Below are 25,140 nucleotides of genomic sequence, written 5' to 3' on the forward strand. Positions count from 1 at the left end.
CGGTGCCTGGGCTCCAGCCGCGTCTTTGAAGCATCTCCCACCTTGACCCCTGCCTAGCAGCTCCGCCACGGACTCTTGAGAGGCTGGCTGGCGGCGTCCTGGGGCTCCCCACCAGACCCGATCGGTCTTAAGAAGGTGATCGCTCCGCGCTGCCCTCCTTCCCGCCCCTTTCCCCCTACTTAACTTTTTGTCTCCATTGGCCCACGGCTTGGTCCCCCTTCCCACAAAGCCACCCTCGGCTGGGCCCACCGCCCGAGGCATGGGCCCCCCAATACGGCTCCTGCAAGCTCTGCGTCTCCGCAAAATGTGAAGACTGCTGGCACAGGCAGAGAGCCAGAGCTTCGGGAGAGGCAGCTGAGCGCCCCGGACTCCCCGCGCCCGGCGAGGTGGCGGTGTGCTGCGAGCGCCCAACCCAGGGCCTGCACGAGTAGCTGGCCCGAGGCGCGCGGCGGACAGCAGGTTGTCATGCTCTATTGATCACTCCCGCCCCCCGCCAAGTATGTTTGGGCTGGACCAGTTCGAGCCCCAGATCAACAGCAGGAACGCTGGCCAGGGCGACAGGAACTTTAACGAGGCCGGACTGAGCATGAACGCCCACTTTAAGGCCCCGGCTTTCCACGCGGGGGGAGGCCCTGGCCCCGTGGACCCTGCCATGAGCGCGCTGGGCGAGCCCCAGCTCTTGGGCATGAACATGGAGCCTTATGGCTTCCACGCGCGTGGCCACTCGGAGCTGCACGCGGGGGGGCTGCAGTCACAGCCGGTGCACGGCTTCTTCGGGGGCCAGCAGCCACACCACGGCCACCCGGGCGGACACCACCCCCACCAGCATCACCCTCACTTCGGTGGCAACTTTGGCGGCCCGGACCCGGGGGCTTCGTGCCTGCACGGGGGGCGCCTGCTGGGCTACAGCGGCGCCGGCGGCGGCCTGAGCAGCCAGCCGCCCTTTGCGGAAGGTTACGAGCACATGGCAGAGAGCCAGGGCCCCGAGAGCTTCGGCCCACAGCGACCCGGCAACCTCCCGGACTTCCACAGCTCGGGCGCCTCGGGTCACGCCGTGCCCGCCCCGTGCCTGCCGCTGGACCAGAGCCCCAACCGGGCCGCCTCCTTCCATGGCCTGCCCACCTCCGGCGGCTCCGATTCCCATAGCCTGGAGCCCCGGAGGTTGGCCAACCAGGGGGCCGTCGACTCGCTGGAATACAACTACCCCGGCGAGGCGCCCTCAGGGCATTTCGACATGTTTTCGCCCTCGGACTCCGAGGGGCAGCTGCCCCATTACGCGGCGGGCCGCCAGGTTCCCGGGGGCGCCTTCCCGGGACCCTCGGCTATGCCTCGAGCCGCAGGCATGGTGGGCTTGACCAAAATGCATGCCCAGCAGCCGCCGCCGCAGCCGCCGCCGCAGCAACACGGCATATTCTTCGAGAGGTTCGGCGGGGCCCGCAAAATGCCCGTGGGCCTGGAGCCGGGCGTCGGTTCCCGGCACCCGCTAATGCAGCCACCCCAGCAGGGCCCGCCGCCCCCGCAGCAGCCGCCCGCGCAGCAGCCGCCGCCGCCGCAGCAGCCGCCGCAGCCGCCGCCGCAGCCGCCGCCCGGGCTTCTGGTCCGACAAAATTCGTGCCCGCCCGCACTCCCGCGGCCTCAGCAGGGTGAGCCAGGCACGCCCAGCGGCGGCTTGCAGGACGGAGTGCTGCCCACCCAGCACTCGCAGTTCGAGTACCCCATCCACCGGCTGGAGAACCGGAGCATGCACCCTTATTCCGAGCCTGTGTTCAGCATGCAGCACCCTGCAGCGCAGCAGGCGCCCAACCAGCGGCTGCAGCATTTCGACGCGCCCCCCTACTTGAACGTGGCCAAGAGGCCGCGCTTCGACTTCCAGGGCAGCACGAGCGTGGACCGCTGCGCCTCGTGGAACGGCAGCATGGACAACCACCTCTCGCCGTCCGCCTACACAGGCCTGCCAGGCGAGTTCACACCGCCTGTGCCCGACAGCTTCCCCTCGGGGCCGCCCCTGCAGCACCCGGCTCCGGACCACCAGTCCCTGCAGCAGCAGCAGCAGCAGCAGCAGCAACAGCAGCGCCAAAACGCGGCTCTCATGATTAAGCAGATGGCGTCGCGGAATCAGCAGCAGCGGCTGCGCCAGCCCAACCTGGCCCAGCTAGGCCACCCCGGGGACGTGGGCCAGGGCGGCCTGGTGCACGGCGGCCCCGTGGGCAGCTTGGCCCAGCCGAACTTTGAGCGCGAAGGTGGCGGCGCGAGCGCGGGGCGCCTGGGCGCCTTTGAGCAGCAGGCGCCGCATTTGGCGCAGGAGAGCGCCTGGTTCCCAGGCCCGCACCCGCCGCCGGGAGACCTGCTGCCTCGTAGAATGGGCGGCTCGGGCCTGCCGGCGGACTGCGGACCGCACGACCCGGGCCTGGCGCCGCCCCCTCCGCCCGGCGGCTCTGGGGTGCTCTTCCGGGGCCCTCTGCAGGAACCGCTGAGGATGCCCGGGGAGGGCCACGTGCCTGCGCTGCCCTCGCCCGGCTTGCAGTTCGGGGGCAACCTGGCCGGCCTGGGTCAGCTGCAGTCTCCCGGGGCCGGAGTGGGGCTGCCCAGTGCGCCCTCGGAGCGCCGGCCGCCGCCGCCGGACTTCGGGGCGCCCGCGCTTGGGGGCCAGCCGGGCTTTCCGTTCAGCGCGGCGAGCCGGCAGGCCACGCCACACAGCGGCCCGGGCGTGAGCTCGCCCCCCAGCACAGGCGGGGCCGGTGGCGGCGCGGGCAGCGGCGCGGTTGGCAGCGGGGGCGCCTACCCGCCGCAGCCCGATTTCCAGCCCAGCCAGCGCTCCTCCGCCAGCAAGTTGGGCGCGCTCTCGCTGGGCTCCTTTAACAAGCCCAGCTCCAAAGACAACCTGTTCGGCCAGAGCTGCCTGGCTGCGCTCTCCACTGCCTGCCAGAACATGATCGCCAGCCTCGGGGCCCCTAACCTCAACGTGACCTTCAACAAGAAGAACCCGCCCGAGGGCAAGAGGAAACTGAGCCAGAATGAGACCGAAGGCGCGGCCGTGGCCGGCAACCCGGGTTCGGATTACTTTCCTGGAGGGGCTGTCCCCGGTGTGCCGGGGCCCGTCGGCCCGTCAGGGACCACTTGTAGCGGCTCCAAATCCTCAGGGCCGCCCAACCCACCCGTCCCGGGGGACGGCACCAGCCTCTCTCCCAACTACACCCTGGAGTCCACGTCGGGGAACGATGGCAAGCCTGTCCCCGGGGGCGGTGGCAGGGGAAGAGGCCGCAGAAAAAGGGACAGTGGCCACGTGAGCCCGGGGACTTTTTTCGACAAGTACTCTGCCGCGCCAGACAGCGGGGGCGGGCCGGGGGTGAGCCCAGGACAGCAGCCGACACCCAGCGCGGCAGTCGGGGTGGGCTCGGCGGGCGAGGCGCGCGGGGCGCCCACGCCCCACGAGAAAGCGCTCACTTCGCCCTCGTGGGGGAAAGGGGCCGACTTGCTCCTGGGGGACCAGCCAGACCTCATGGCGACCCTGGAAGGCGGGGCCAAGTCGAACGGTAGTTCCCCTCACGTGGGGGAGTTCACCTCCGAGGAGGTGAGTGCCAGCTACGCCAATGAGGACGAGGTGTCCTCCAGCTCCGACAACCCCTCGGTGGCGCTGGGCAAGGCGAGCAGGAGCCCCCTGGTGACCGGCTCCCCCAAACTGCCGCCCCGAGGGGTGGGCTCTGGCGAACACGGACAGAAGGCACCCCCGCCCCCGCTTGGCCTGGGCATCATGTCTACCTCTACCTCGACCCCTGACAGCTACGGCGCGGGCCACCCTGGCACGCCAGGCCTGGAGCAGGTCCGGACCCCGACGAGCAGCAGTGGTGCGCCGCCACCCGACGAGATCCACCCCCTGGAGATTCTCCAGGCACAGATCCAGCTGCAGAGGCAGCAGTTCAGCATCTCGGAGGACCAACCCCTGGGACTCAAGGGCGGCAAGAAAGGCGAGTGCACCGGGGCCTCGGGCGTGCAGAATGGTGACAGCGAGCTGGGCAGCTGCTGCTCCGAGGCCGTCAAGAGCGCCATGAGCACCATTGACCTGGACTCTCTGATGGCGGAGCACAGCGCCACCTGGTACATGCCCACTGACAAGGCCCTGGTAGACGGCGCAGACGACGACAAGACGCTGGCGCCCTGGGAGAAGGCCAAACCCCAGAACCCCAACAGCAAAGAAGGTATGTGCACGTGCGCGCGCACACACATGTCCCTTCTCACGTCTCCTGACTCTGGCCCCTCCCCCACTGCAGGCTCTAACCTGGGCCTGGAAGGCTTAGGAAAGGCAGGTACCCCAGGGGTTAGGAGGGCACTAGGGGGCCTTCTTAATTCCCACCTCCTCTTGGTTACACAAAGAGCTTCTTGGGCACTCCCCACCCCCTGCTTCCACAGAATCTTAAAAAGTAAGCACAGTGGGAGTGCGCTTACATGACTCCCAACTGTCCCCAGTTTTAGCCCAGTTGCCTGGTGTTGCATAGTGCTCAACAGACTAGGTTCTTCCCATCACACGACCCCACTTCCGTGTCCCCAACATTTATCCTGGCCCCACTTTTTAGTGTGTGTTCCCCTTTCCAGGAAGAGACACCTGGGACTTTGTGTTTCTCACCTCCTGCTGGCCTGGGTAGCCAACCAGTTCTCTGGTTCAGAACATCTTTAGAAAACAAAGTTACCACTTAGGTGTCTGGCAGCATCACCAATGCCTAATTTGACACTTGTTCCTAATGAATAGCTGTTTTGTCTCTCCTTAACTATTAGAGGGTTCATTGAAAAACTCTAGACCTGTCTGGAGTGGTAGGAACCCGCCAGTCTTTTCCCAGTGCCTCTCCTTGACATTGAGGGGAGGGAGTCTTGCTTAACCAAGGCCAGACCCTGGAGCCAGGGACTTCATTTGTGAACCGGGATAGGGACACATATTCTTAAGACACAAAGGACCCGCGTTTGTCAATATCTCGCTTGGCTTTGGTGACAGATGTCTAGTCCCAAGCCTCGTTTGCATTCTAAGCACCCCCCCTCCCACCAGGCCTGGGGGCCTTTAAGGTGGGAGGGGTTCGGTGAGTTAGTGAATGGCCCAGTGGGGCCCTGCAGTTAAAGCGAAAACCTGGAGATATCATGGTCTGCCTTAGATGTCTGTTTTTGTTTACCAGGGCTCGCTCTTTCTATTTAAACAGTTAATGTCTTCTTAACAAGGAGGTCCCTTTCCCACCTCACCCCATCCCACCTTTTCTTCTGAATCTTAGTTGAAGCCCCTCAGAGTCATCAGGCAGAATTCCCTAGCTGCCCCTGGCTGGCGCTTTAATACTGGCTTTTAAAAGAATTGCTTTGGGAGATTCTGACCCTCCTTTATGGCTCTTCTCTGCCTTCGTTTTCTTAGCCCTCCCCACATCCTGCCAGCTCTTGACCCTGGATTTAAGGTGGGAGTAGGTCATCGGAGTTCTTGCTGGGGTTGGGGGCAGGGGGTGGGGTTCTGGGGAGGAGAGAGGAGGGAGAGGTGATGTAGGGCAGGAGTTGGGTAGCTCAGAACTCTGGGGCTTTCAGCAGCCTGGTCCCCGTTAGCCCTGTTCCCCCGCTTAGGTTTTTTAATTCATGAATACGGCTCTCTGGCTTTTCTCTTTGTTCGTGGTTACTGCCCAGCCCCGGACGCTCCCTCTCATTTGAAGCTGGGTGTTTAGCATGCACAGCAGACACCCAGGCCGCCATCAACAGTCTCTAAGCTTCTCCCAGGCAAGACCATAAATTGGTTAGTTTGGGACCCTCAGCTCCTTCCCTTGCATTTTCTCCCCTCCCCGCTTCCTCTTTTAAAATAGACTTGGATGAGGCCGCCTCCTTGCCAGCCTCCCTTCTCTTTTATTTTCTTTTACACGACATCTCGATACCAAGATCGATAGCTGCTTAGCACAGTCTTGGCCCCTGTCACTTCTACCTGACACGGCCTGCCTCCTCCTCTTCTTCCTTTTCTCCCATTCCTCACACCCCCCCACCCCCATCCCCAAATCATGAAGACTATATTGGCCTAAACAGAGAGAGAAAAGTTAAAAACCAAACCAAACCAGATCCAAACAAACCCGATTTGGGAAATGAATAAATTAAAAGAGGTGAGTCTTTGGAAGGGTTTTGGTAACCGGGTTGGTGAGGTGGTGTCTCTTGAGATTTCTTCAGATGCCTGCCTACCACCCTCTTAACCAGTCCTGGCCATCAGCATCTTTTCCTTAAAGAAAACTAGCAATCATCCCATGAAAGAAGCAGGCCCAGACCTTGAAGGAAGAAGTAGCACTAAAGAGATATTTGTGTTTTGTTTGTTTCATGATCACAGTCAGAGGACTGGGGCAAGAATTTGGGGAACAGATGCTAGCCACTCTGGGATGGATTTTCCCTGCAAGCTAACAGTGCCGGGAGGCCCGGGGGGACTTCCTTCAGAGGAGGGGCTCAGAAGCTGGTCACTCTCTAAGCCTGGGCTGGGCTAGTCACTTGACCTCCTTTGTTTTGCTCCTGAAATGTGCAAGGACCGCTTCCCAGATAAAGCCCTGAATTGAGGTCACTCACAGATGCTGCAGCCCCCGGTGGCTTTCTAAGGTATCTGCATCCAATGCCTGCTCCCCCACTGGTTGTAAATAAGGATGATTAAACTTTTCATTATGCTAACACCCTGCACACGTTGTATAAATAGGTACACATAACCCTCCCCAGGCCTCCGAGCACCCTCCTTGGCTGAAAGGCAGAATCAAGTGCTCCACTTGAAAATGGAGTTGAAAGATTTTCAATAAAACACAGGGTCCCCATTTGCAGCGCCCAGCCCCCTAGCTCCCTTCCCCCCCGGGGGTGTGGGGGGGGGGTGGTCCAGCCACCTCCTGGCCTCTCTAGGTTTCAGCCTCAGGAATCACTTTCACCATCAACATCCCCCCACCCCTCCACTTTTCCTGTAACCCTCTCTGCTGCCTTTCAGACGGGCCCGTTTGGGTAATGATATTTTATTTTGTCACACCGTAAAACACACCAGTACTAATGTGATTAAATATTAACACAGTTTCTGAAATGCTTTGCTCTGTGACAATACTAGGTGATATTTAACAAAATGATCTGGGTTGGGATTGGGGACAAGCTGAGTCTCCCCAAATGCCACAAGGAGTCAAGCCCTGGGGTGGACTTGTCCCGATTGCCTTTTTGGGCTTTAAGTGGCCCTCTGGAGGGGAGGGGACCCAGATGGTAAGTGGCATCCATGTCAAGGCCAGGCCAAGATCTCACATAATGACCCTTTGGGACTAGCAAAGGGGCTTCACTGGATGGTACCAGGGAACCGTCAAAAATTGCATGGAAAAATCCGATTCTTTCTTCATTCTGTTTCTCCACACACTTTCTGAAGTCCCCTCCTGACTTCTTAACTCTCGCCCTCCAACCAGCTCTGATATCATGAAACAGGCAATGTGGGATCAGGATCCTCTTTTAAAAGCCCACAGTGGGGGTGGGTGGGGGAAGAGTGAAGTTGTGGTCAAGGTTGGGGGGGAAGACCCCAGCCTGAGTGTCTGCCTTGGCCTCGTCAGGCATCTGTGAAATCATTAAGACTGACATAAAGTTTTAAATCATTTGGAAAATTGGCCCCTCTCTTTCTAAGAGACGTGTGTGCCTGTGGAGAAGTGGCAGGCCAGCTAGTGAAGGAGAGGTAAGGGTGTCTGGAAGTGATGGGTCGTAACCTTAAAAAGAGGACGCCCCCCTGCTACCCCGACAGTTCCCTAAACTGGAATTAGCCTCGTTCCGTAATAAGTTTATTTTTGCTTCAAACTTCCGTTTCTGCGGGTTGCTCTCCGTTCTGAAATCAGGAGCTCGATCCAGAGCCCGACTCTTCCACATGCACTGCCGTGGAATTTGGGGCCCCTGTATCCCTTTTTGGAAGTAATGATGTTTTCACATTAATAGGGGCAACATTTTAAAAGTTGCCTGCTATGTTTAGCAGCAAGCAGGGCTGAGAAATAGGAGGCAGGTGGGATTCTAACATGGTGTTTCTTGTGACCTTCAGGGGCTAGGGGTCTGGCTGGGGGTAGGGTGGGTGGTGATGGGTGAGTCTGGGGGAACGACACTGGTTTTCGTGGGTGGCTCACCCCTCCTCCCTGCACCACAGAGACCCACTTCCAGGCTCCCCCCACTTTAGTTTTAGGAAAGGCAGCGATCCTGGCTCCCAGGCGCAGTCGCCCAGCCCCGGGATGTGGCCTCAGACACGTTGGAAGATGTAACTCAAAACTTCCCAGGTGTTAATCAGGAGCAGTGTAAACAGATATGGTGTCTTTGTGCTGACATTTGGGCCTGCCTGCTCCCTGGCAGACTCGGGACATCCAACTACTGTTCTTTGGTGCCTGCTTAATATTTCATGGCCGTAATAAACCTGTCTTGTTCGCCCGCCTCCCCGCCTCCCACCCCCACCCAGAACGCACCCCCGATTATACATTTCCACTCAATATTAAGAAAGGACAGGGTATTTTAAGGGGCCTGGCTCCGAGTGAGGGCTTTAACTTGTCACAGTGTGGGCCGCTGGTTTGATTTTACATCGTTCCCGCCTGCTACTGTGTCAGGTAGCCGTCTCTATACCCATCCAGAAGTATATACCTCTTCCTTTTTTAAAATAGGAAAACTATAGAAGGCATTCTCTTGAGGCGAACTCCCTGTTAAATTTCAGTTGGTTTTTCAGTGGTACTTCGTCTGACCAAGTCCGAGACCCAGTGGAAATGTACCTTCTTCCGTTCAGTGGGGTTTTCAAGGAAAATGAGTTCCTCTTTCTAGCGATGCAATCCTGTGAGTCCCCCCGGCAGGAATTTTGTTTGCCTGATAGAGGTATTTGCAATCCCACCAGGAAGCTTTTAAATAGGTATTGAACATAGAGCTGGCCCTTGACAAGAAGTGCATTGGATACTCTTTGCTGTTATAAAATCGATACTTTTATCACACACCTCTGAGGGGACTGGGTGGAATGACAGACAAGGGGGTTCTCCTCACTGCCCAAGGGCCCACTAAAATGAGAGTGGAGTTTTTCACAGGAGCTTCTGGAGTCTTTCCAGGCTGGACACTTCTCAGTGGCCACTGTTTTCTCCATCCTGGGGACAAGAAGATGGGGTGGGGCATCCTTTTTTTTTTTTTTTTTTTAGTGAATCCTGTTATTGGGGGCTCTGGGATGGGCATTCTTTGCTGCCAGGCCACCTCCTTTGCCCAGAAGCGTTTGGGGAGATAAGCACGCCTGGGAGGAATATTCTGCTATTTACTGCTGTTTGGTTCATTTCAGAAATTAAAAGGCCGAAGCTTTGTGTCATAGGATCAAATGTCAGGAGGGAGTGTGTGTGAGGGCAGGCAGGCCGCCCAAATGCAGCCCAGCAGAAAAAGAACCAAACAGCCCAAAACTCACCAAACCCCCTCGGGTCAGAGGGGACCGGGCTTTACTGGGGCTGCTGTCACCAGTGGGCACCCATTCTGCCTTCCCTCACTGCCTCTCCTGCTGGTGTCCCCGCACAGGGGCCAGACACTCCTGCGTGGTCTCCCTGTCAGGCTTGCGTGTCCTGCCTCAGGGATGGGGATGGGTTTTGGGAGGATGCCGGGCGTCTGTTTTTAAGTCGGTGCATCTCGGGTGGACAGATTGCGTGTGGGAGTTGATTGCTCGTGGCAGAGATGTTGATGTATACAGGGGTGCGTGGTGCCGAAGGGAGCCATTTAGGAGACGTCTGTGGTGAAGTTTCCTCACCTTGTCTCAGAGCCTGCCACAAAATGAAGGGACCCGAGGGATGGGGGAGGGGGGCGGCTTGCAAGAGGAGGGCGGCGGGATGGGTGTCGCAGCCATGGGGGAAAGCAGGACCCCTTGCAAGTTGGCGTGGGAGGGACCCACCTGGGAAGGACCCACTTCCACCTCCTCTTGAATCCCCTTTCCCCAGCCCAGCACAATCCAAAGTGTCCCTGCGTGAAACATTTCCACCAAATAGCCTAGGAGCCCATGGCCAGTGGGAAGCCGAGTGGGGACAGCTAAAGACCTTCGTTGACCATCTCTGATTCAGGGGCCCAGTGAGTTCAAAAGCCTTCAAAATAGAGGAGGATGGTAAAGTCTCTAACTAGGGACCTCCTGGGCTGGGGGTGACTTTGATGCCGAGGATTTCAGTAGTGGATGCCGCCCCCTCCCTGCCATGCCCCCTCCCTCCCTCTGCTGGGCTTTTCAGAGGCGAGTGGAGTCTTTCGGACCAAGTTCGGCTAAGACCAGTTTCTAGCGAGAGTGGAATCTTTGATTACAGCATCCCTCCCCAGAGGCCCACCCCAGTGATGACAAGGCCACCCTGCTTCTCCTTTTGGGAAAACTGCCTCCTTTATTGTCATCTTTATCTTTGGGAGCACACGATGTGGAGGAGGTGACGCCTGGCTTTCAAATTACTCAGGACCGCTCCTTCTGCCCAACCCCTGTGGCCTCCTGCACAACAGCTCCGCCAGCCAGACCTGGGACCAGTGTCATTTCAGGCCTGAGATGCTGGGAACGGGACATGGGGGTGGAGGAAGAGAAGGTTCTAGAACTTGTGCACATTTTGCCCCTTGGGTCACCCAGCCCTGTGCTGGCCCCAATCACTCCCTGCAACCTTTGGCCAGCAGGTTCCTGCCGTGGACATTTGTGGTGGCTTCACCCCTCCATCCGTCGCTCTGGAGGGATTGCAGGGAAGTTGCCCGGTAGATGTGCGTTCCAGATCGGGGCACACAACACAGCCGCCTGAACAAACTTTGTGGCCAGGCAGAAAACAAGGGAAGCGGAGTGGCTACCTTGCTGCTTGGAAAACAACTTCTCTTGGGGTGGGCATATCACAGGGTTCCAAAGCCCCCCTGTGGGCATTGGCCTGCATTGGAATGAGCAGTTTTGGGGAGCAGGCTAGGGAGTCTGCTCCCAACATTTTCAGTTCTGTTCTTCTTCCAGAAAGGGCAGTAGGGCTTGGGAGAAACTTGCTGTAGGCCTCTTGCGGTTGTCACGGGCCTTTCAGAACCCCGGGGTGGCATTTTGGCGGCTGGATGGCTGTAAGTTTGTGTCCTGCAACCCCCCCACCCCAGCCCCTACCTACTGTTGAGTGTGGGGCTCCAGTGTAGTCCCCGAATCTGGGAGCCTCGAGTTCTCTTTCGGCTGAGAGAGCGGTAGGCTTTTGTAATCCTTTTGAGTGCCGGCGAAGGCGTTTGAATCAGAGAGAATTTTATAGCGCTCGTATGTGTCTCCTTCCACAACTTAGACAGCATCGCGGGGACGCAAATGCCGAACAGTTTAGAGGGTTCCACACTCTCCCGATTACAAGCGTGGCTGTCTCGGAAATGTCCCAGAAGGGACGGCGGACATGGACGCGCCTTGTCCAATACGGGAGAAAAATCCCCTAAACTCTCCCCAGATAGACCCACGTGGCTAGCGGGGAAGCAGGCTGGGCTTGTTATTGTTGATCTCCAAAGTCCAGGGCTCCATTGGGCTCAGGCATCCCCCCCACTCCATCCCACGGAACTTCGTCTTGTTGTCCAGGCTGGGTCTCTCTGGGGAGAACTCTGGGGGTCCTCTGGCCAGTCTTCTCTGGGTGTGGCTCGAAGTGGGCTGGGCATTGGTGTGGAGGGACAGACAGACCCTGGGTGAAGGTGGCTTGGACAAGGCTCCATGGGCCCGACGGGCTTTGAGAAGTTGGGTCCTTAGAAATCAGCCCGACTGGGAAGTAGCTTCACCCCATGGCTGGCCCGCATAGTTCCCTCAGGGGCACTCAGCCTTTGTCCTGCCTTGAGAGGCTCCATGAACGGCTTGGGTGCAAAGGGGCATGTGCAGCCTGTCCCCCTCAGCACCCTGCTGGGTGACAACTAGGCAGCCTGTGGTGCCTTCCATCCTGAGGATGGACGTTGGTTTTTCCTTCTCCTGGCTGTAGATCACTTTGAAGAAGGTTTTTATTTGATCTTGAAGCTGGGGTTAAGAGGGTCACCCAAACCTCCCAGGCTTCAGGGGTGTGTGTGTGTGTGTGTGTATTTCAGACCCAGCTGGGTTTTGCGTAGTGCTGTCACCATCAGCGTCTGTCTGGCCCAAAGTTGAGGGTGCTCCGGTGCTTCATCTGGCTCTGCAGTTTGTGTTTGGAAGCTCGGGGAACGTGAGGGGAACAGTGACTGAGGCAATCCCCTTGGCACAAGCCTGCACGCGCCCCGCTAGCCACCTGTCCAGCCAGAGCGAGGTGACAAGCAGTCAGGACCCTTCTCAGTTCTTGCCAAGGGGTGTTCTCAGCACCCCTAGCCCTGGCATTGTGAATGACCACAGGGGTAAAACACTTCTGAGGGGCTACCTCACCATCAGAGAGGAGAGTGGTGTCGGCAGAAGTAGTCCTCTGGCCCGCTTTGCGGCCACAGAGCCCAGGCTGCCGTGGAAAAGCCAGGCTGGTGGTGGAGGTACAGGTGGGGGAATGGCTCTGATTCTGTTTAGAAAAGTCCTGGATACTTCTAGGGCCTGGCTGGGAACATCACTCCTCCTTTTCTGGAGCCGCACCCCAGTGGAGGGGGGGGCGCCCTTTGTTTTATTCGGAGAGGGCATGGATGGAGAGCTGTGCAGAGAGGTGCCCGGGGAGTTGAGATGTGCACAGACTCTTGGGGTTCCGGAGTGCAAGGGAATTGATAAATGTCGAAGGCATTTGTGATCGCCCCTTAGGGACCACGATGGGGGCGCAATGCATTGGTTTGGGGCAGGTGCCCGGCACCATCGAGGACAGAAATTTCTCGGCTGGGTGTCTCCTGCTCAACCTGTGTCCCAGGTGACCACAGGTGTACGAGGGGGCCAATGCGAGGAGACTGAGAACCCAGCATGCTGCGTGGGGCCGTCCACGCAGGCCCCATTTCCGTCTAGTCATGAATGATGTGGACACCAGGGCAGGCAGAGACAGTGACGACCCAGATGGGGACTTGAGTGGGCCCAGGCGGCAGAGTGTCTCTGGGGACAACTTTCACAGAGGCACTGACCCCAGGGCGGCTTGCACACGTCTGGTGTTTTGTGGACTTGCTTCCAGCTCTCCGTGGTGGCCCTGTCAGGTGACCACGGAAGCCTGGCCGTTGTGGGACAATCTCGGCTTTTAAGGACATGGCAGGCAGCTCCCACGGCCTGGGAATGCAGGCATTCCCCCCACGGAGCACATACGGGACTTTGTCCTTTTTTCCCCCCTGAATGGTAGGCAAAACGTGATGGAAAATAAGTGAGGAACTCGAAAGAGGAAGACTTCCCAGCCCCGGGGAAACCAATGTACAAAGGAGCCTGGGAAATAAGGCTCCCAGGCCCTGGTCTTCAGGAGCCCTGACTGCTTTTGTAGGACGGCTTAATTGGCGAAGAACAAATAGGCGGTTTTTGTCTCCTGCCCTGGGCCTTCTGGGGGTGGTTTAACATTACAGGGGAAGGAGGCGATGGACCACAATTTGGCTTAAAAAACAAACAAAAAACCAACAAAAAAAACCAGGCGCAATTTCACGATCCTTATGCTGTGACTATTTCTAAACTGCCTGGGCATGAAGTTTTGGATGCCCATCGCTGGTTTCTGCCCTCGTGCCGGCCGGCACACGCACACCCGGCCACGCAGGCCTGAAACGGAATGGAAACATTCCCCCGTGCTTCTTGACAAAAGCCTTCTGCAAAGTCCCGGCCTTGTTTCCGTTTAAACGGACCCGTGTGGGTCTCCCTGTGGTTATTATTGGCCATATCGGTTATCTTATTAGGTGGCCGCCTCCCCGCCCAGTCTCGGAGAGACAGGATGAATTTACTTGTTTGTTTCAGCAGCAGGGCTCAGGTTAGTTAATAAGCACTCGATTCGACGCGTGACACATTTTCTTGGGTCAGGGTTGTGTGGGGGCCTGTGAGTGTGGACCCTGATGGGCCTGCTGGCCGCCCCCCACTTCCCCAGGACCGTAAGAAAGGTTGAATGATATCTCCAACCATCGCCACTTGGTCAGAGGGCGGAGGAGACAAAACCCGTTCCCGGAGCCTCGGCGACCGGCCATGGCCATGGGCTTCCTCCAGACTCCTGAAAGTTTCCCAGGCTGGCGTGGGAAGGGGCCTCGTCACCCCAGTGGAGACTACAGGGTTGGGAATTGGTGAAACCTCTTTGGGACACCCTCCATCCCAACGGTCCTGACAACTGGCAGTGACAGGGGTGTGTGTGTGTGTGTGTGTGTGTGTGTGTGTGTGTGTGTGTGTGTGTGTGTGTGTGTTGGGGGGGTGTCAACGAGGGGGAGTGGGGACTTGCAGAGAAGCGCGTGGTTTGACTTCCATAGAAGGAAGTAGGAATGAGCTGGGAAGACAGGGTTGTGGAAGGAGCAGCCAAGCAGAGCCAGCTCAGGCCCTGCCTGGGCTCCACAGTGTCTCAGGCAGGGAGCCTGGAGTGGAGTGGGCTCAGGTCCTTCGGCCTGCCGTCTCTTGGGTGTGCCCCTCCAGCTTGGGCTCCCACAGCCGAACATTCCACCTTGTGCATGTGTTTGAAACAACAGAGCTTGGCTCCTAAGAATCTGAGAGCAGAGGGTTTTCCTGTGCCCCTCCAGCCCCTAGCCACCAGCCCCTGCGGACTCCGTCCCTTTTGCCTCGGGAGCGTGACAGACAGCGGAGCGAGGGCTTGGGCCTTTTCGGTGGCCGAGCCAGCCTGTCAGGAACCCAAGGGGCCGAGGAGATAGGCGGCTTGGAGAGCCGAGGCTGCAATTTCTCGTTTTATGTGGGCCGTTAAAGTCTAATGGGCACTGGTGTCTGGCCTTAAAATTTGGAGAGGGTCTTTATCTAACCCTTAAAACTGGAGTCGTTTCCGGTAATTACGACACCCCCAGGCCAGACCTCTAAATCTTGAACCGGAGAGGCAATGGTGGTGAGGGAGGCAGAGGGCACACCTGTTACCTGGATCAGTTATAATTATGACACTTCTGGACTCCTGGTTTGAAGGGAAGGATTTATGGGCGGACCAGGCCGGAAGAGAGCGGCCTGAGGTCAGCTGGTTCTTGGCTGAACAATCGAGGGGGCCTCCATCCCAGCGTCACCCCTCAGCCCCGCTGCCTTTCCTTAATCAATGGCTTCAGCCCTCACCCCCCCCCCCAGCCTTCACATTTAGTCTGAAGTGGTTATTTGTCAGGGGAGGGTGAGAGAGAAGAGCTGGAAGGTCCACCATTTATTTCCTATAAACCTTTGTGGCGGAGGAGAGGAGACCTACTGCCTTCGGAAGGTTGTGACACCTGGGTGCCCTGGCACAGGCAGCTGTGGGCAAGGGTGTGCTTGGTGCCACGTGGCAGAGGGTGGGGGAGTCCCCGGCCTCAGCCCAACCCGCGCGCCTGCTTCCCACGGAGGTTTTTTTTTCCCCTCCCCGTTTTTAAAGATGAAGAAGGCCAAGACACTCCCCCCCCCCGCCCCACCCTGCCCTCCCAACTCCATGCCGTTCTGTTTGGAAGTGTTGTTTAGATTACTCTCGCTTTGCAAATGGAGAGCAACTCCAAGTTTAATGAGAAAATAGCGGTATTACTAACTTGGCGTGTTTGCTTTAGCGTTTAAAAATAGTTTGTTTTCATATCCCGGATTTTGTTCTTCCCTTGTTTGATGGAAACGTGTGTGTGTGTGTGTGTGTGTGTGTGTGTAAGAGATACATGTTCAAGCACCTCTGTACATGCAACCTCGCACTCCTCCCCCCACCCAATGGTTGCAATTTTACAGCTGGCCAAAGGAGCCTGGAACAGTTGTTTCTAACTTAAACCATCTTGTCCGTCCCTCCCCATCAGCCCGCCACTCCCAGCAACCCCCACCTCCAGCCTCCCTCCGCAATATTTATTTCTTCCTTGAAAAAGGAACCCCGGGCCTGTTGGCTAAGGCTCCTGTTGGAATAGATTTTCAGGGGTTATGTATCAAATGTGTTTGAGGATGATTTCAGTCCTCAGCCTGGTTGTCCCAGTACTAATGGGAGCAGGGCCTATTACAGAGAGGCGAAGAATATTGTAAATGGCTTATGCAGAAAAACCATTTAGATAAAAATGCAATTTTCCCTCTGCATCGAGTGCTAAGAATTAATAGCACATTCTTTCTAAATGGGTATTTTTATATTATATTTCCCCCCTAATGAAATTCTTTTCCCAAACAGAAGCATGCTTCATTTTAAACTTTAGAGGAAAATGCATCTGTTTTTGAAGCCGGCTGAACCGCTGTCCCAGTTTTCAGCAGGAGGCCTCTGCCCTCCCTTTCTGGTCCACCCCCAAGACTTGGAAGTGAGATTGCGGCAAGGCTCGGAGGTGGTGGGTCTGCCACTGGACTGCCCGTGTTAAGTGGGGGGCAGCTGGGTGCACCCACACTGTGGTTTTTCTGACCTTTTGGGGGTGCTTCATGGTTTTAACAAATGGACAAACTCTTTGTGCTTGGCCCTTCTTGGCCAGGCACCAAGGGGAGGAGTCCAGCACTCTTGTCTCAGGGATTTTCCTACAATTCCCCTGGTCGGTCTCTCTCTGGCCTGGTAAGTGATGCCTGGGGAAAGAGTTGCTTTTGGCTCTGGGCATCCACCCAGAGGCATCTCCATGGGCACTAGCAACCATGTTGCGGGCAGTGGAAACTCAGGACTTCTTAGCCGGCTGACTTCACACACCCCAGCCAAAGTGCAAGGTGGACTATTGGGGAAAGTCTTTGAGGTCTGGTTGTGCTGGCTGCCCTGTGGGCCCGTGTCTGCGGACTCACTTTTCCCTCCCCAGGTGTACGGACACGGGGTGGTCCGGAAGATCTGCACGGACAACTTAAGGATGCAGACCCGAGGGCAGCAGGTTGACTCTTCAGTGGCCCAGCTCAAAACTGTTCTGAAGCCCACACTGGCCATTTTCCCATCAAGCCAGCAAAGGGACAGTTTAGGTAGCATTTTACAACAGCAAAAACCTTCTCTAGGTGGGTCTCCTCCCTGTAACAATTTCCCGGTGAGGGAAACTGGAGCCCAGAGAGGGCAGGCAACTTAGCCAAGGCCACACAGCATAGCCTTCGAGGTGGCACTAGGGCAGACCCTCAGCCTTGGCCTTCGCTTCCAACCCTTCCCGGTGGCTAGGGTCTGACCTTGCCATACTAGACTTTGCACACTCACAGTGTGGTCTTCCTTAGGCCGGAGGCTCTGGAACGTTGTACACGCACCATGACATCATGCTTTCTGATGAGAGCCACACGCAGGGGCTTTCCTCCTGTGGAGGTGGCCATGACCACAGCACTGTGCAGGACACAGCACTGACCTTGGGGACCTCAGAGCAGTAGCCATATGGCACCAGGCAAGGTGGGCTGGGTGTCAGACCTGACCCTTTGCCTCTTTGGACCCGCCTGGCCTTGGACAGGCCACCACCCACGTGACTCTCTCATCCTCAGAACAGTTCGAGTCAAACTTCGCTCCTAGAAGGATGGTGAGGATGGAACCAGGTGGCTATGGGTCGGAAATGGGCTCGCAGTGAGGATGGTGCAGAGCCAGGCACTCTGCGTGGGTAACGGGGCTCAAACATAGAATAACTGTGCCGGCGGCACCGGATGGGGCATGGTCCTGTTCTGTCAGGCATCGGGTCACTCTGAATAGGGCCTGACTTGATAGCACCCTAACCACCACAACAGAGAGTCAGCGCCACTCTGTGACAGTGGGCGGTAACTGAATGGTACCAGGAATAGCTATCACGAAGTGGTTAAGAGCCCAGACCCTGCAGATTCCAATACCTGCAACTCTATTTCTGTGCTGTGTGACCTTGGGCAGGTTACCTAACCTCTCTGTGCCCCCATGCTCTCACCCATGACAGAAGGTATTAATAGTTTCTCCCTCCAGGGGCTGGGAGGACCCAGCGAGTGAAAACAGACACGAGTTCTTGCTCAAGAGCTGCTGGGCACAAGGAAGCAAGGTGCCGCCAGCAGTGCTTACTGACCGCCTACTGTCTGCCAGGGGAGCTTCCTCAGGGGTGAGCCTGCCGGGCCGTGGCAGTGTGGCTGCTCTATGGGCAGGCTTGTTTTCTGTTTAGGCATGAGGAAGCAGAGACACGCGGAGAAGAGGTTGCTGGCGCTGGGGACTTGCCCATAAATGCTTCAGGGCTTCCCTAAGCCTTCCTGTCGGGCCTGGGGTGGGGACTGTGTTCAGACCCTCTCCTAGCTTGGGGCCCATCCGCTCAGCGTGGGCAGGCGCCATCGGGCACGGGCCTCTGGCAGTGGGGCAGTGGCTGGAGGTGTTTGTCTTCTGTCTGACTTTCCCCGAGCTCGGAGGGACAGTTCCTGATAGGCATGAGTAACGGTCAGCCTTCTCCTTGAAGGAATTCATGAGATGAGCTGGCCCTCAGCCTCTGAGCACTTTGCCAGGAGCCTGCGCCAGCCATAAACAATCTGGGAACAGGAATGAAAAAAGATTTCACCCTCCTCCCTCAATTGTGTCTGGGGCCTCTTGTGTGGACTCGGGAACTTGGTGGGTTCAGCTCAGGCAGAGGTGAGAGTGTGCAAGCCAGTGAGTTTCCTGCTCCAGGTGAGATGGGGACGGTTAGGGTTTGGCTGGCCTGGGCTCCAGCCCCAGCTCTGCCCCTTGTGTGCTGTGTGATCTTGGCCAGATGGCCCACCTCTCTCAGCCTCGGTGTCCCCTCAGGTGATGCCCGGGTGTAATCATTGTGCCCGGCATAGAGGGTTGCTATGGGGCCCCGCCTGCCCTGTGCCCTGGGCGCCACCTTGAGCTTTGGAGCCAGCCCCTCGGGAGCCCGTTCTTGATGCCCCCGGGGGAGCCCTTTGTCCCACTCGGAGCCACAGTGCCCTCGGCTCAGTGTGGGGCCGGTGGGGTCCCCAAGGGGACATTCAACAATGTTAGGAGACATTTCCATTTGTCACATTTTGGGAGCGGCTGCTACTGGCATCACGTGGGGACAAGCCAGGGCTGGCACTCAACATGCCCACAGTCCCCAGGCGGCCTCGCCAGGAAGAATCCCCTAGCTCCACGTCAGTGGTACCAAGATTGAGAAGTCCCAAATACAGGAAGAGGTTGAGCTCAAAAGCCCCAAGCCCAGTGCCCTGCTACTGAGTCAGTTCCGATTCATAGCGACTCCGTAGGCCTGTAGCGCTTTTTAGGAGCACACAGCCTCATCTATCTCCCCAGGAGCAGCTGCTGGGCTCAAACTGCTGACTTTGTCCCTAGTAGCTCAACGTGTAACCACTACACTGCCAGGGCACCTCTCTCAAACACTAGTCGCCAAATGTAAAATGGAAAGTACTTGAGTGTTTGTTTGTTAATTCAACAAACATCTCCCAGGCACTTGCCTCGTGGTAGCTGGCAGCGCTGGGATCCGGATCCCGGGTATGGGGTGGGGAGGAACCAGGAACCCCCTGCCCTCATGGCGCTCTCATTGAAGGCAAGCGGAGGCAGAGGAGGAGAGAACGCACACGCTGGGGGAGCATCCCAGGGGGTGGGGCTGGGCAGAGCAGCAGACTGGATGTGCTGGCGGGCTTTGTGGCTGGGAGGGAAGACCCGCATGCAGAGACGGAGTCTGGCTGTACTGTGCTACTGACTGATAAAAGACTCGCTCTGCAGGGAGACAGCTCTGACTGGCAGCCTTTGCTCATTCCCACGGTGTAAATAGTCCCACCGGGGCCAGTTTTAAGATACCAACCTGTTGTCAGCCACAGAATTCCTAAACATGTCAGAGTAGGCTCCTGGCAGGGATGCACCAGGTGGAAGGGACAGAAGGTGCAAAGGCTCGGAGGCAGGCACACTGCAGAGATGGATGAGGAAGGGGCCAATGTGGTGGGTTACTGGCCACAGGAAGGTACACAGGGCTTGTCTGGAGTTGGGCTTTGAGTCTAAGGCTAGCAGGGAGCCAGAGTGGAGAGGACCGGGTAGCAGAGGGTTGGGGTTGAATTGGGACATAAGAGATGAGTTGTCGTTGTGAGGTCCTGACTCCTAGAGACCTGATGTACAATAGTACAAAACACTGCCCGGTCAGGCGCCACCATGTCCATCTCTTGTCAAGGGCCCTCCTCTTTGTCACAGTCTCTGTGCTTTACCAAACACGATGTGTGATACTGGTGTCTCCTGACAACATGTCCAAGGTAAGTCTCCCGCCCTTGCTTCTAAGGCGCGTCCGACTGTCCTTCTTCCAGGGCTCTGTCAGTGGTCTTCACCAGCACCCCATGCCAGCATCAGTTCTTCTTCAGGCTGCTTTAGTCGATGACCGGTATGCATGTGCATCGGAGGCGACTGAACAGGCTCTGTGGGAACCTCCGCTTCCTTTCCCTTCCCAAGGAGGCCCAGACTCTGTGCTGCTAGTTTGTCCGCAGGCTCGGAGAGACCTCGTGCCCCGGGTCTCGGCCTGCCACGGCTGGGCAGCAGGGAGGGCTCCTGGGGCGAGGGAGCTTTCTGTCCTCTCTGTGAGCTGGGCAGGTCAGGGTTTGTGTCCTGCCTGGGGAGACCCTGCTTCCGCCTCTCCCAGGCATTGTTCTCCTCCCTGTCAGAGGTCACTCCAGCAGGAAGGCACAAGCCTGGCCGGGACCAGCCCGAGGCAGCACAGAGGGCTGGGCCTCTGGGTGACCCCTACCTGGTGTCCACCCACTTCTAGAAGCTTTTCTTTTGCTTTCCTCACTGAGGGGCAAAGGCATCGTATCAGGTTGCATCGGTTCAGGGTGCCTCTTTTACAGACGAGGAAGCTGAGGCTCAGAGAAAGGAGGCGATGCCCATGAGTTCACTTGGCCCGGGAACAGGGCAGAGTCGGCTCGCACCCAGGCCTCTGGTTTGGGAGTCCCTAGGGTGTTGCAGTTCCGCGTTGGGCTGCTAACCCCAAGGTCAGCAGTTCGAAACCATCAGCTGCTCTGCGGGAGAAAGACTGGGCTTTCTGCTCCCGTAGAGTGTGTTTCAGAAACCCACAGGGGCAGGTCTACCCTGACCTGTAAGGTTGCTGTGAGCCGGAATTGACTCAATGGCAGTGAGTGTTTCAGAGCACTGAGGACTGTGAGGCAGGATCTCCCACCCACAGATGCTTGAGATAAGAATGGCCTCTGTCTTGCCCCCACAGCACGGGCTGTTCAAGTCTGTGGTCCATTAACCACCTGTGGCCGGAGCCCCAGCCCCAGCCCCAGGAAGTCCTGTGGGAGAGATGCATGAGCTGAGCCTACGAACCCCACCTGCTGCTGACTCAGCCTCACCAGGACCCTGTCGATCCGAGTAAAACTGTTCCACAGGGGCTCCGAGATGGGAAATCGTTACAGGAGCCTACGGCCTCTCTCTCAAGGGGTGGCTGGTGGATTTGAACCTCCATCCAACTTGGAGATGAGCAGCCCGGGGCTTAACCCACTGCACCAGCAGGGCTCCGTGTAGCTTGGGCCCCTGGCAGAGGGAATGGGGCATGGCTGAACAGCTGTCCAGTGGGACTCTGATTCGGGAGTGCAGGACCGGGTAAGGACAAGGCATGGTCAACCCAGCACCCGGCCCTGGCTCGGTGGCTACCGGTACCCAGCACTTACACGCTGAGGGCTGCTGGAAGCTGCTTTGTCATTTACATCCCTCTCCTGGCCTCAGAACTGGGGATGGGGTGATGGCTCAGATGGCCATACCTGGCCCCTGAGACTTAGAAGGAGTGAGGGGCTTCCTCTGGAGGTGCAGGGGCAAGGGCTGGCTCCAGGACAGGGGTCATAGTCTCCGTCTTTGCATGTGTGAGTGTGGAAATTCTTGTCACAGCTCTTTCTGTTGTCTTTCTCCTGACCCCAGTCCTCCCCTGCCTCCCTCTTCCACTGGTTCCTTCGGGGCACCACAATGGCCTGTGGCCCAGCCACTGGGCCGTCGGAGGTTTGCTACAGACCCGGGGGTCTTACCTGCCCACAATGGCTTAGGTGAGATGCCTTGAATAACTGCCAGGCAATGGCACTCGCTCTCACATCCCTACCTCAGGAAGGAGGATGGCGCCAGCAGGGCCCGATCCAGCCAGAACCTTCCAGCAATCTGGGCTTCAGTTTACCCATCTGGGTTTTTTTTTGGGGGGGGCGCATTAGGAGTGAAGGGAGCCAACGAAAAACCACACATCTGTTATATCATCATAAACCTAACCCCATTCCTGCAGTTACAGAGTAGAACCGCCCCCACAGAGTTCCCGTGTCTGTCTATCTTTATGGGAACAGAGAGCCTCATCTTTCTCCCACAGAGCTGCTGCTGGGTCAGAACTGCTGACTTTATAGTTAGCAGCTGGGAGTTTAAGCACTGTGCCACCAGCGTGTCATTTATATATTACCAAACCACACACCAAACACTGCCATTGAGTGGGTGCCGATTCCTGGCAACCCTGTAGGACTGGTTAGAACTGCCTCCCGATGGTTTCTGAAACTAATGCTTTATGGGTGTGGCAAGTCTCGTCTTTCTCCTGCAGAGCAGCTGCTGGTTTTGAACTGCTGACCTTGCAGTTAGCAGCCCAACACATAACCACTGTGCCATGTTCTATCTCAGCCTCACTAAACCTCAGCCAAAATTTGGATGGTCCCCACACCCAGAGCAGGAGGAATGAGGAGCCCAACTGGCCCCTTCCTTGGGGCTCTGGCCCAGCCAAGGTTTGAAGGGTGCTCTCTGGGGGGCGGGGGTGGGGCTGTTGGAATGCAAGGCAGCTAATAGGCCATTTTTAAAGATGGTGGACTTACCCTTCCTCCCCTCACCCCCCCCCTCCACCTCCTAGGTTCCCTGGTAAAGGTTATAGCCTGGGAAACCCACAGGGGCAGTTCTGTAAGTTTGCTGTGAGTTGGCATTGACTCGATGACGGTGCGTTTGGTTCGGAGTTATTCTCTCTGTTTGTACAGACTCCGGGAAGACAGTCTCTTGCTCGTGTCAGGAAACTTTTCTAAAAATAAAACCCAGTGTGCTAATCACATTCAGAAGAATTTGAGGCTCACCAGCTGCCCTCCGAGCTGTACATGGGATGTGAGCGCTGAGTTCGGAGCCCGCAGTTTATTTGTGGCTCCGGGGGGTCGGGGTGGGGTGGGAGGGAGGCGAGCGGTGGGGCAACTTAGTGCTCAGGGGACTGAGCTCCTGTGAAGGGCGGAGGGAAATGGCTGCAGTTATTGTGACCATGCAGATCACCAGCCGGTGGCACTGGACGGCATGCCTGGAGGATGTAGAGAAGATCAGTGATTCATTACCTCCCTACGAGGCAGGGGGTGGGGTGGGGATGCAAAGTGGAAGCATTCTATTGTCTTTTTGTTTTGAAACTTTCTATGGTGTAGTGGTTACACGTTGGGCTGCGATCCTAAAAGTCAGCAGTTGGAAACCATCAGCCGCTCCTCGGGAGAAAGAGGAGGCTTTCTACTCCCATAGAGTGACAGTCCCGGAAACTCACAGGGGCTGCCCTGCCCTGTCCTATAGGAGAGCATTGGCTCAAGGGAGTGTTTCTTGTGAATGTGAGGAGTCCTGGTGGCGGCATGGCTAGGCGTTGGGCTGCTAACCACAAGGTCAGTAGTCCAAACACAGCAGCTGCTCTGCAGGAGAAAGACAAGGCTTTCTACTCCCATAGAGAGTGACAGTCACGGAAAACCACTGGGGCCATTCTGCCCCCTCCCTGGAGGGTTGCTCTGAGATGGAATCGGCTCGATGGCCGTAGCTGTTGTAAATTAAAAACAAAAAGCAACACAAACCCACTACCACACCAGAGCTCCTGTTTTTCCACAAACCGTGTGAAGTTGCCTCATACGTATCCCCATGAGAACAACAAAACAGAAAATAGAGGGAAATAACACAAAACTGTCTCAGGACTTCTGCTGTCGGCCTGAGTCTTCTACTGGGGATGGACAAACTGCCCCCTGCTGGGACTCTTCTTCAATTTTGCTGGCTCCTATTTCCCCCCAAATCCACTCCCCATGGAGCTAGCAGCGCCTGGGGCTGGCCACTCTTTTCGTGGCGTTACCCTTTTGAAGAAGGAGCCCTGGTGGCACAGTGGGTTGGGCATTGGGCTGCTAACCACAAGGCCAGCTGTTCGAAACCACCAGCTGCTTTTCAGGAGACAGAGGGGACTTTGTACTCCCATGAAGAGAGGCCATCTAAGAAACCCCTAGGGGCAGGGCTCATGAGGCGTCTTTTCAAAGATGTCTCTCTGCCCTGAGTCCAACAAAGGTGGGGTCGAAGTGGGTCTTTGAGGAGGGGAGGTGCACAGACAGACAGCCCAGCCAGCCCTCCCCGTAAGATTTAAGGAGTGACACGCAAAAACTAGCCCCCCCCTTCTTTACGCACCAGTCCCCAGGGGTGGGGGATAGAAAAACATCTCCAGCTGTGGTCCCCCAGGTGTTCGCTGAGGGGGGGATTGGGGGGTTCCTCCCCACCCGCTCCCCTCTGCTCTTGCATGCCTGGAACAATGAGCCCAGGCCTCCCTGCCGGAAAAACCCAAACCATCCTGAACTCCAGGTGACCAAGCCTGCCGTGTGGTATGTACGGCAGCGAAGGCTGAGCATGCTTCCAATTTCGTCTCTGCCATGCCAGGTTTTAGGGAAGCAGGGGCTGGGAGAGCTGCTGGGAGGGAGGGAGCCCGGCACCCCCAGCATTCTAGAGGCGAGGGCAGGCCGGATGGGGAGCAGATTCTGGGTCGGGTCAAGCCCAGCCCTGTCGGCATTGGCCCCTCTCTCTTCATAAGCCCGGTGGTGGGTTTTCTGTTTGCCTCCGTCTTCTATTTGGTTATTATTATTTTTTAATGAGGTCAGACTGAAAATCCATCCGCCTGGGTCTGCCCGTCTAGGTTTGAAGGCAATTAAACCGGAGACGAACCTCTTAATTAGGACTTCCCTGTGTAAATCTCATTTGATAAATTCCTTACCATCCCTGGCTTTAACTCTAGCTCTAGCGTGCCTCCTTGAGATGGGATTGAGTCTCCCCAGGGACCCCTAAGTGACTCCCCCCAGAGGGGTAGCCTGCTCTGTAAATGAGACCCTTTCAGCCAGAACCTACACCAGGAAGGGCCGGGAGAGAGGCCCCTTGCAGGGTTAATTAATCAGAAAATTTAGTGGTGCCCAACGTTCCAGTCTTGCTTTCTAGCACCCTCGCTCTCTAAATTGTTTTTTTTTTTTAAGGGGATGTAGAGGATCTACAGCCCTCTACCTTCTATCCAGCCACCCCCTCTTCTTTATCCCCAACCTGTTTGTGCTGTGTGACTGGTGAAATGGTTTTTGTTCTTTCATTTTTTTCAACC

At 57.1% G+C, this 25,140-nt stretch overlaps 1 protein-coding gene across 1 annotated transcript in view; it reads left to right on the forward strand.

Annotated features, from left to right (window-relative positions):
* The first annotated feature begins 499 nt into the window (after positions 1-499).
* The window catches only part of MN1 (MN1 proto-oncogene, transcriptional regulator), a 50,639-nt gene continuing 25,998 nt past the window's right edge, over positions 500-25,140 (forward strand). Inside the window, exon 1 of the mRNA XM_075533413.1 lies at positions 500-4,196. Coding sequence (XP_075389528.1) covers positions 500-4,196 — 3,697 coding nt within the window. The remainder of the gene's footprint in view (positions 4,197-25,140) is intronic.

Source organism: Tenrec ecaudatus, chromosome 16 (assembly GCF_050624435.1).
Source record: "Tenrec ecaudatus isolate mTenEca1 chromosome 16, mTenEca1.hap1, whole genome shotgun sequence".
NCBI classification, from domain to species: domain Eukaryota; kingdom Metazoa; phylum Chordata; class Mammalia; order Afrosoricida; family Tenrecidae; genus Tenrec; species Tenrec ecaudatus.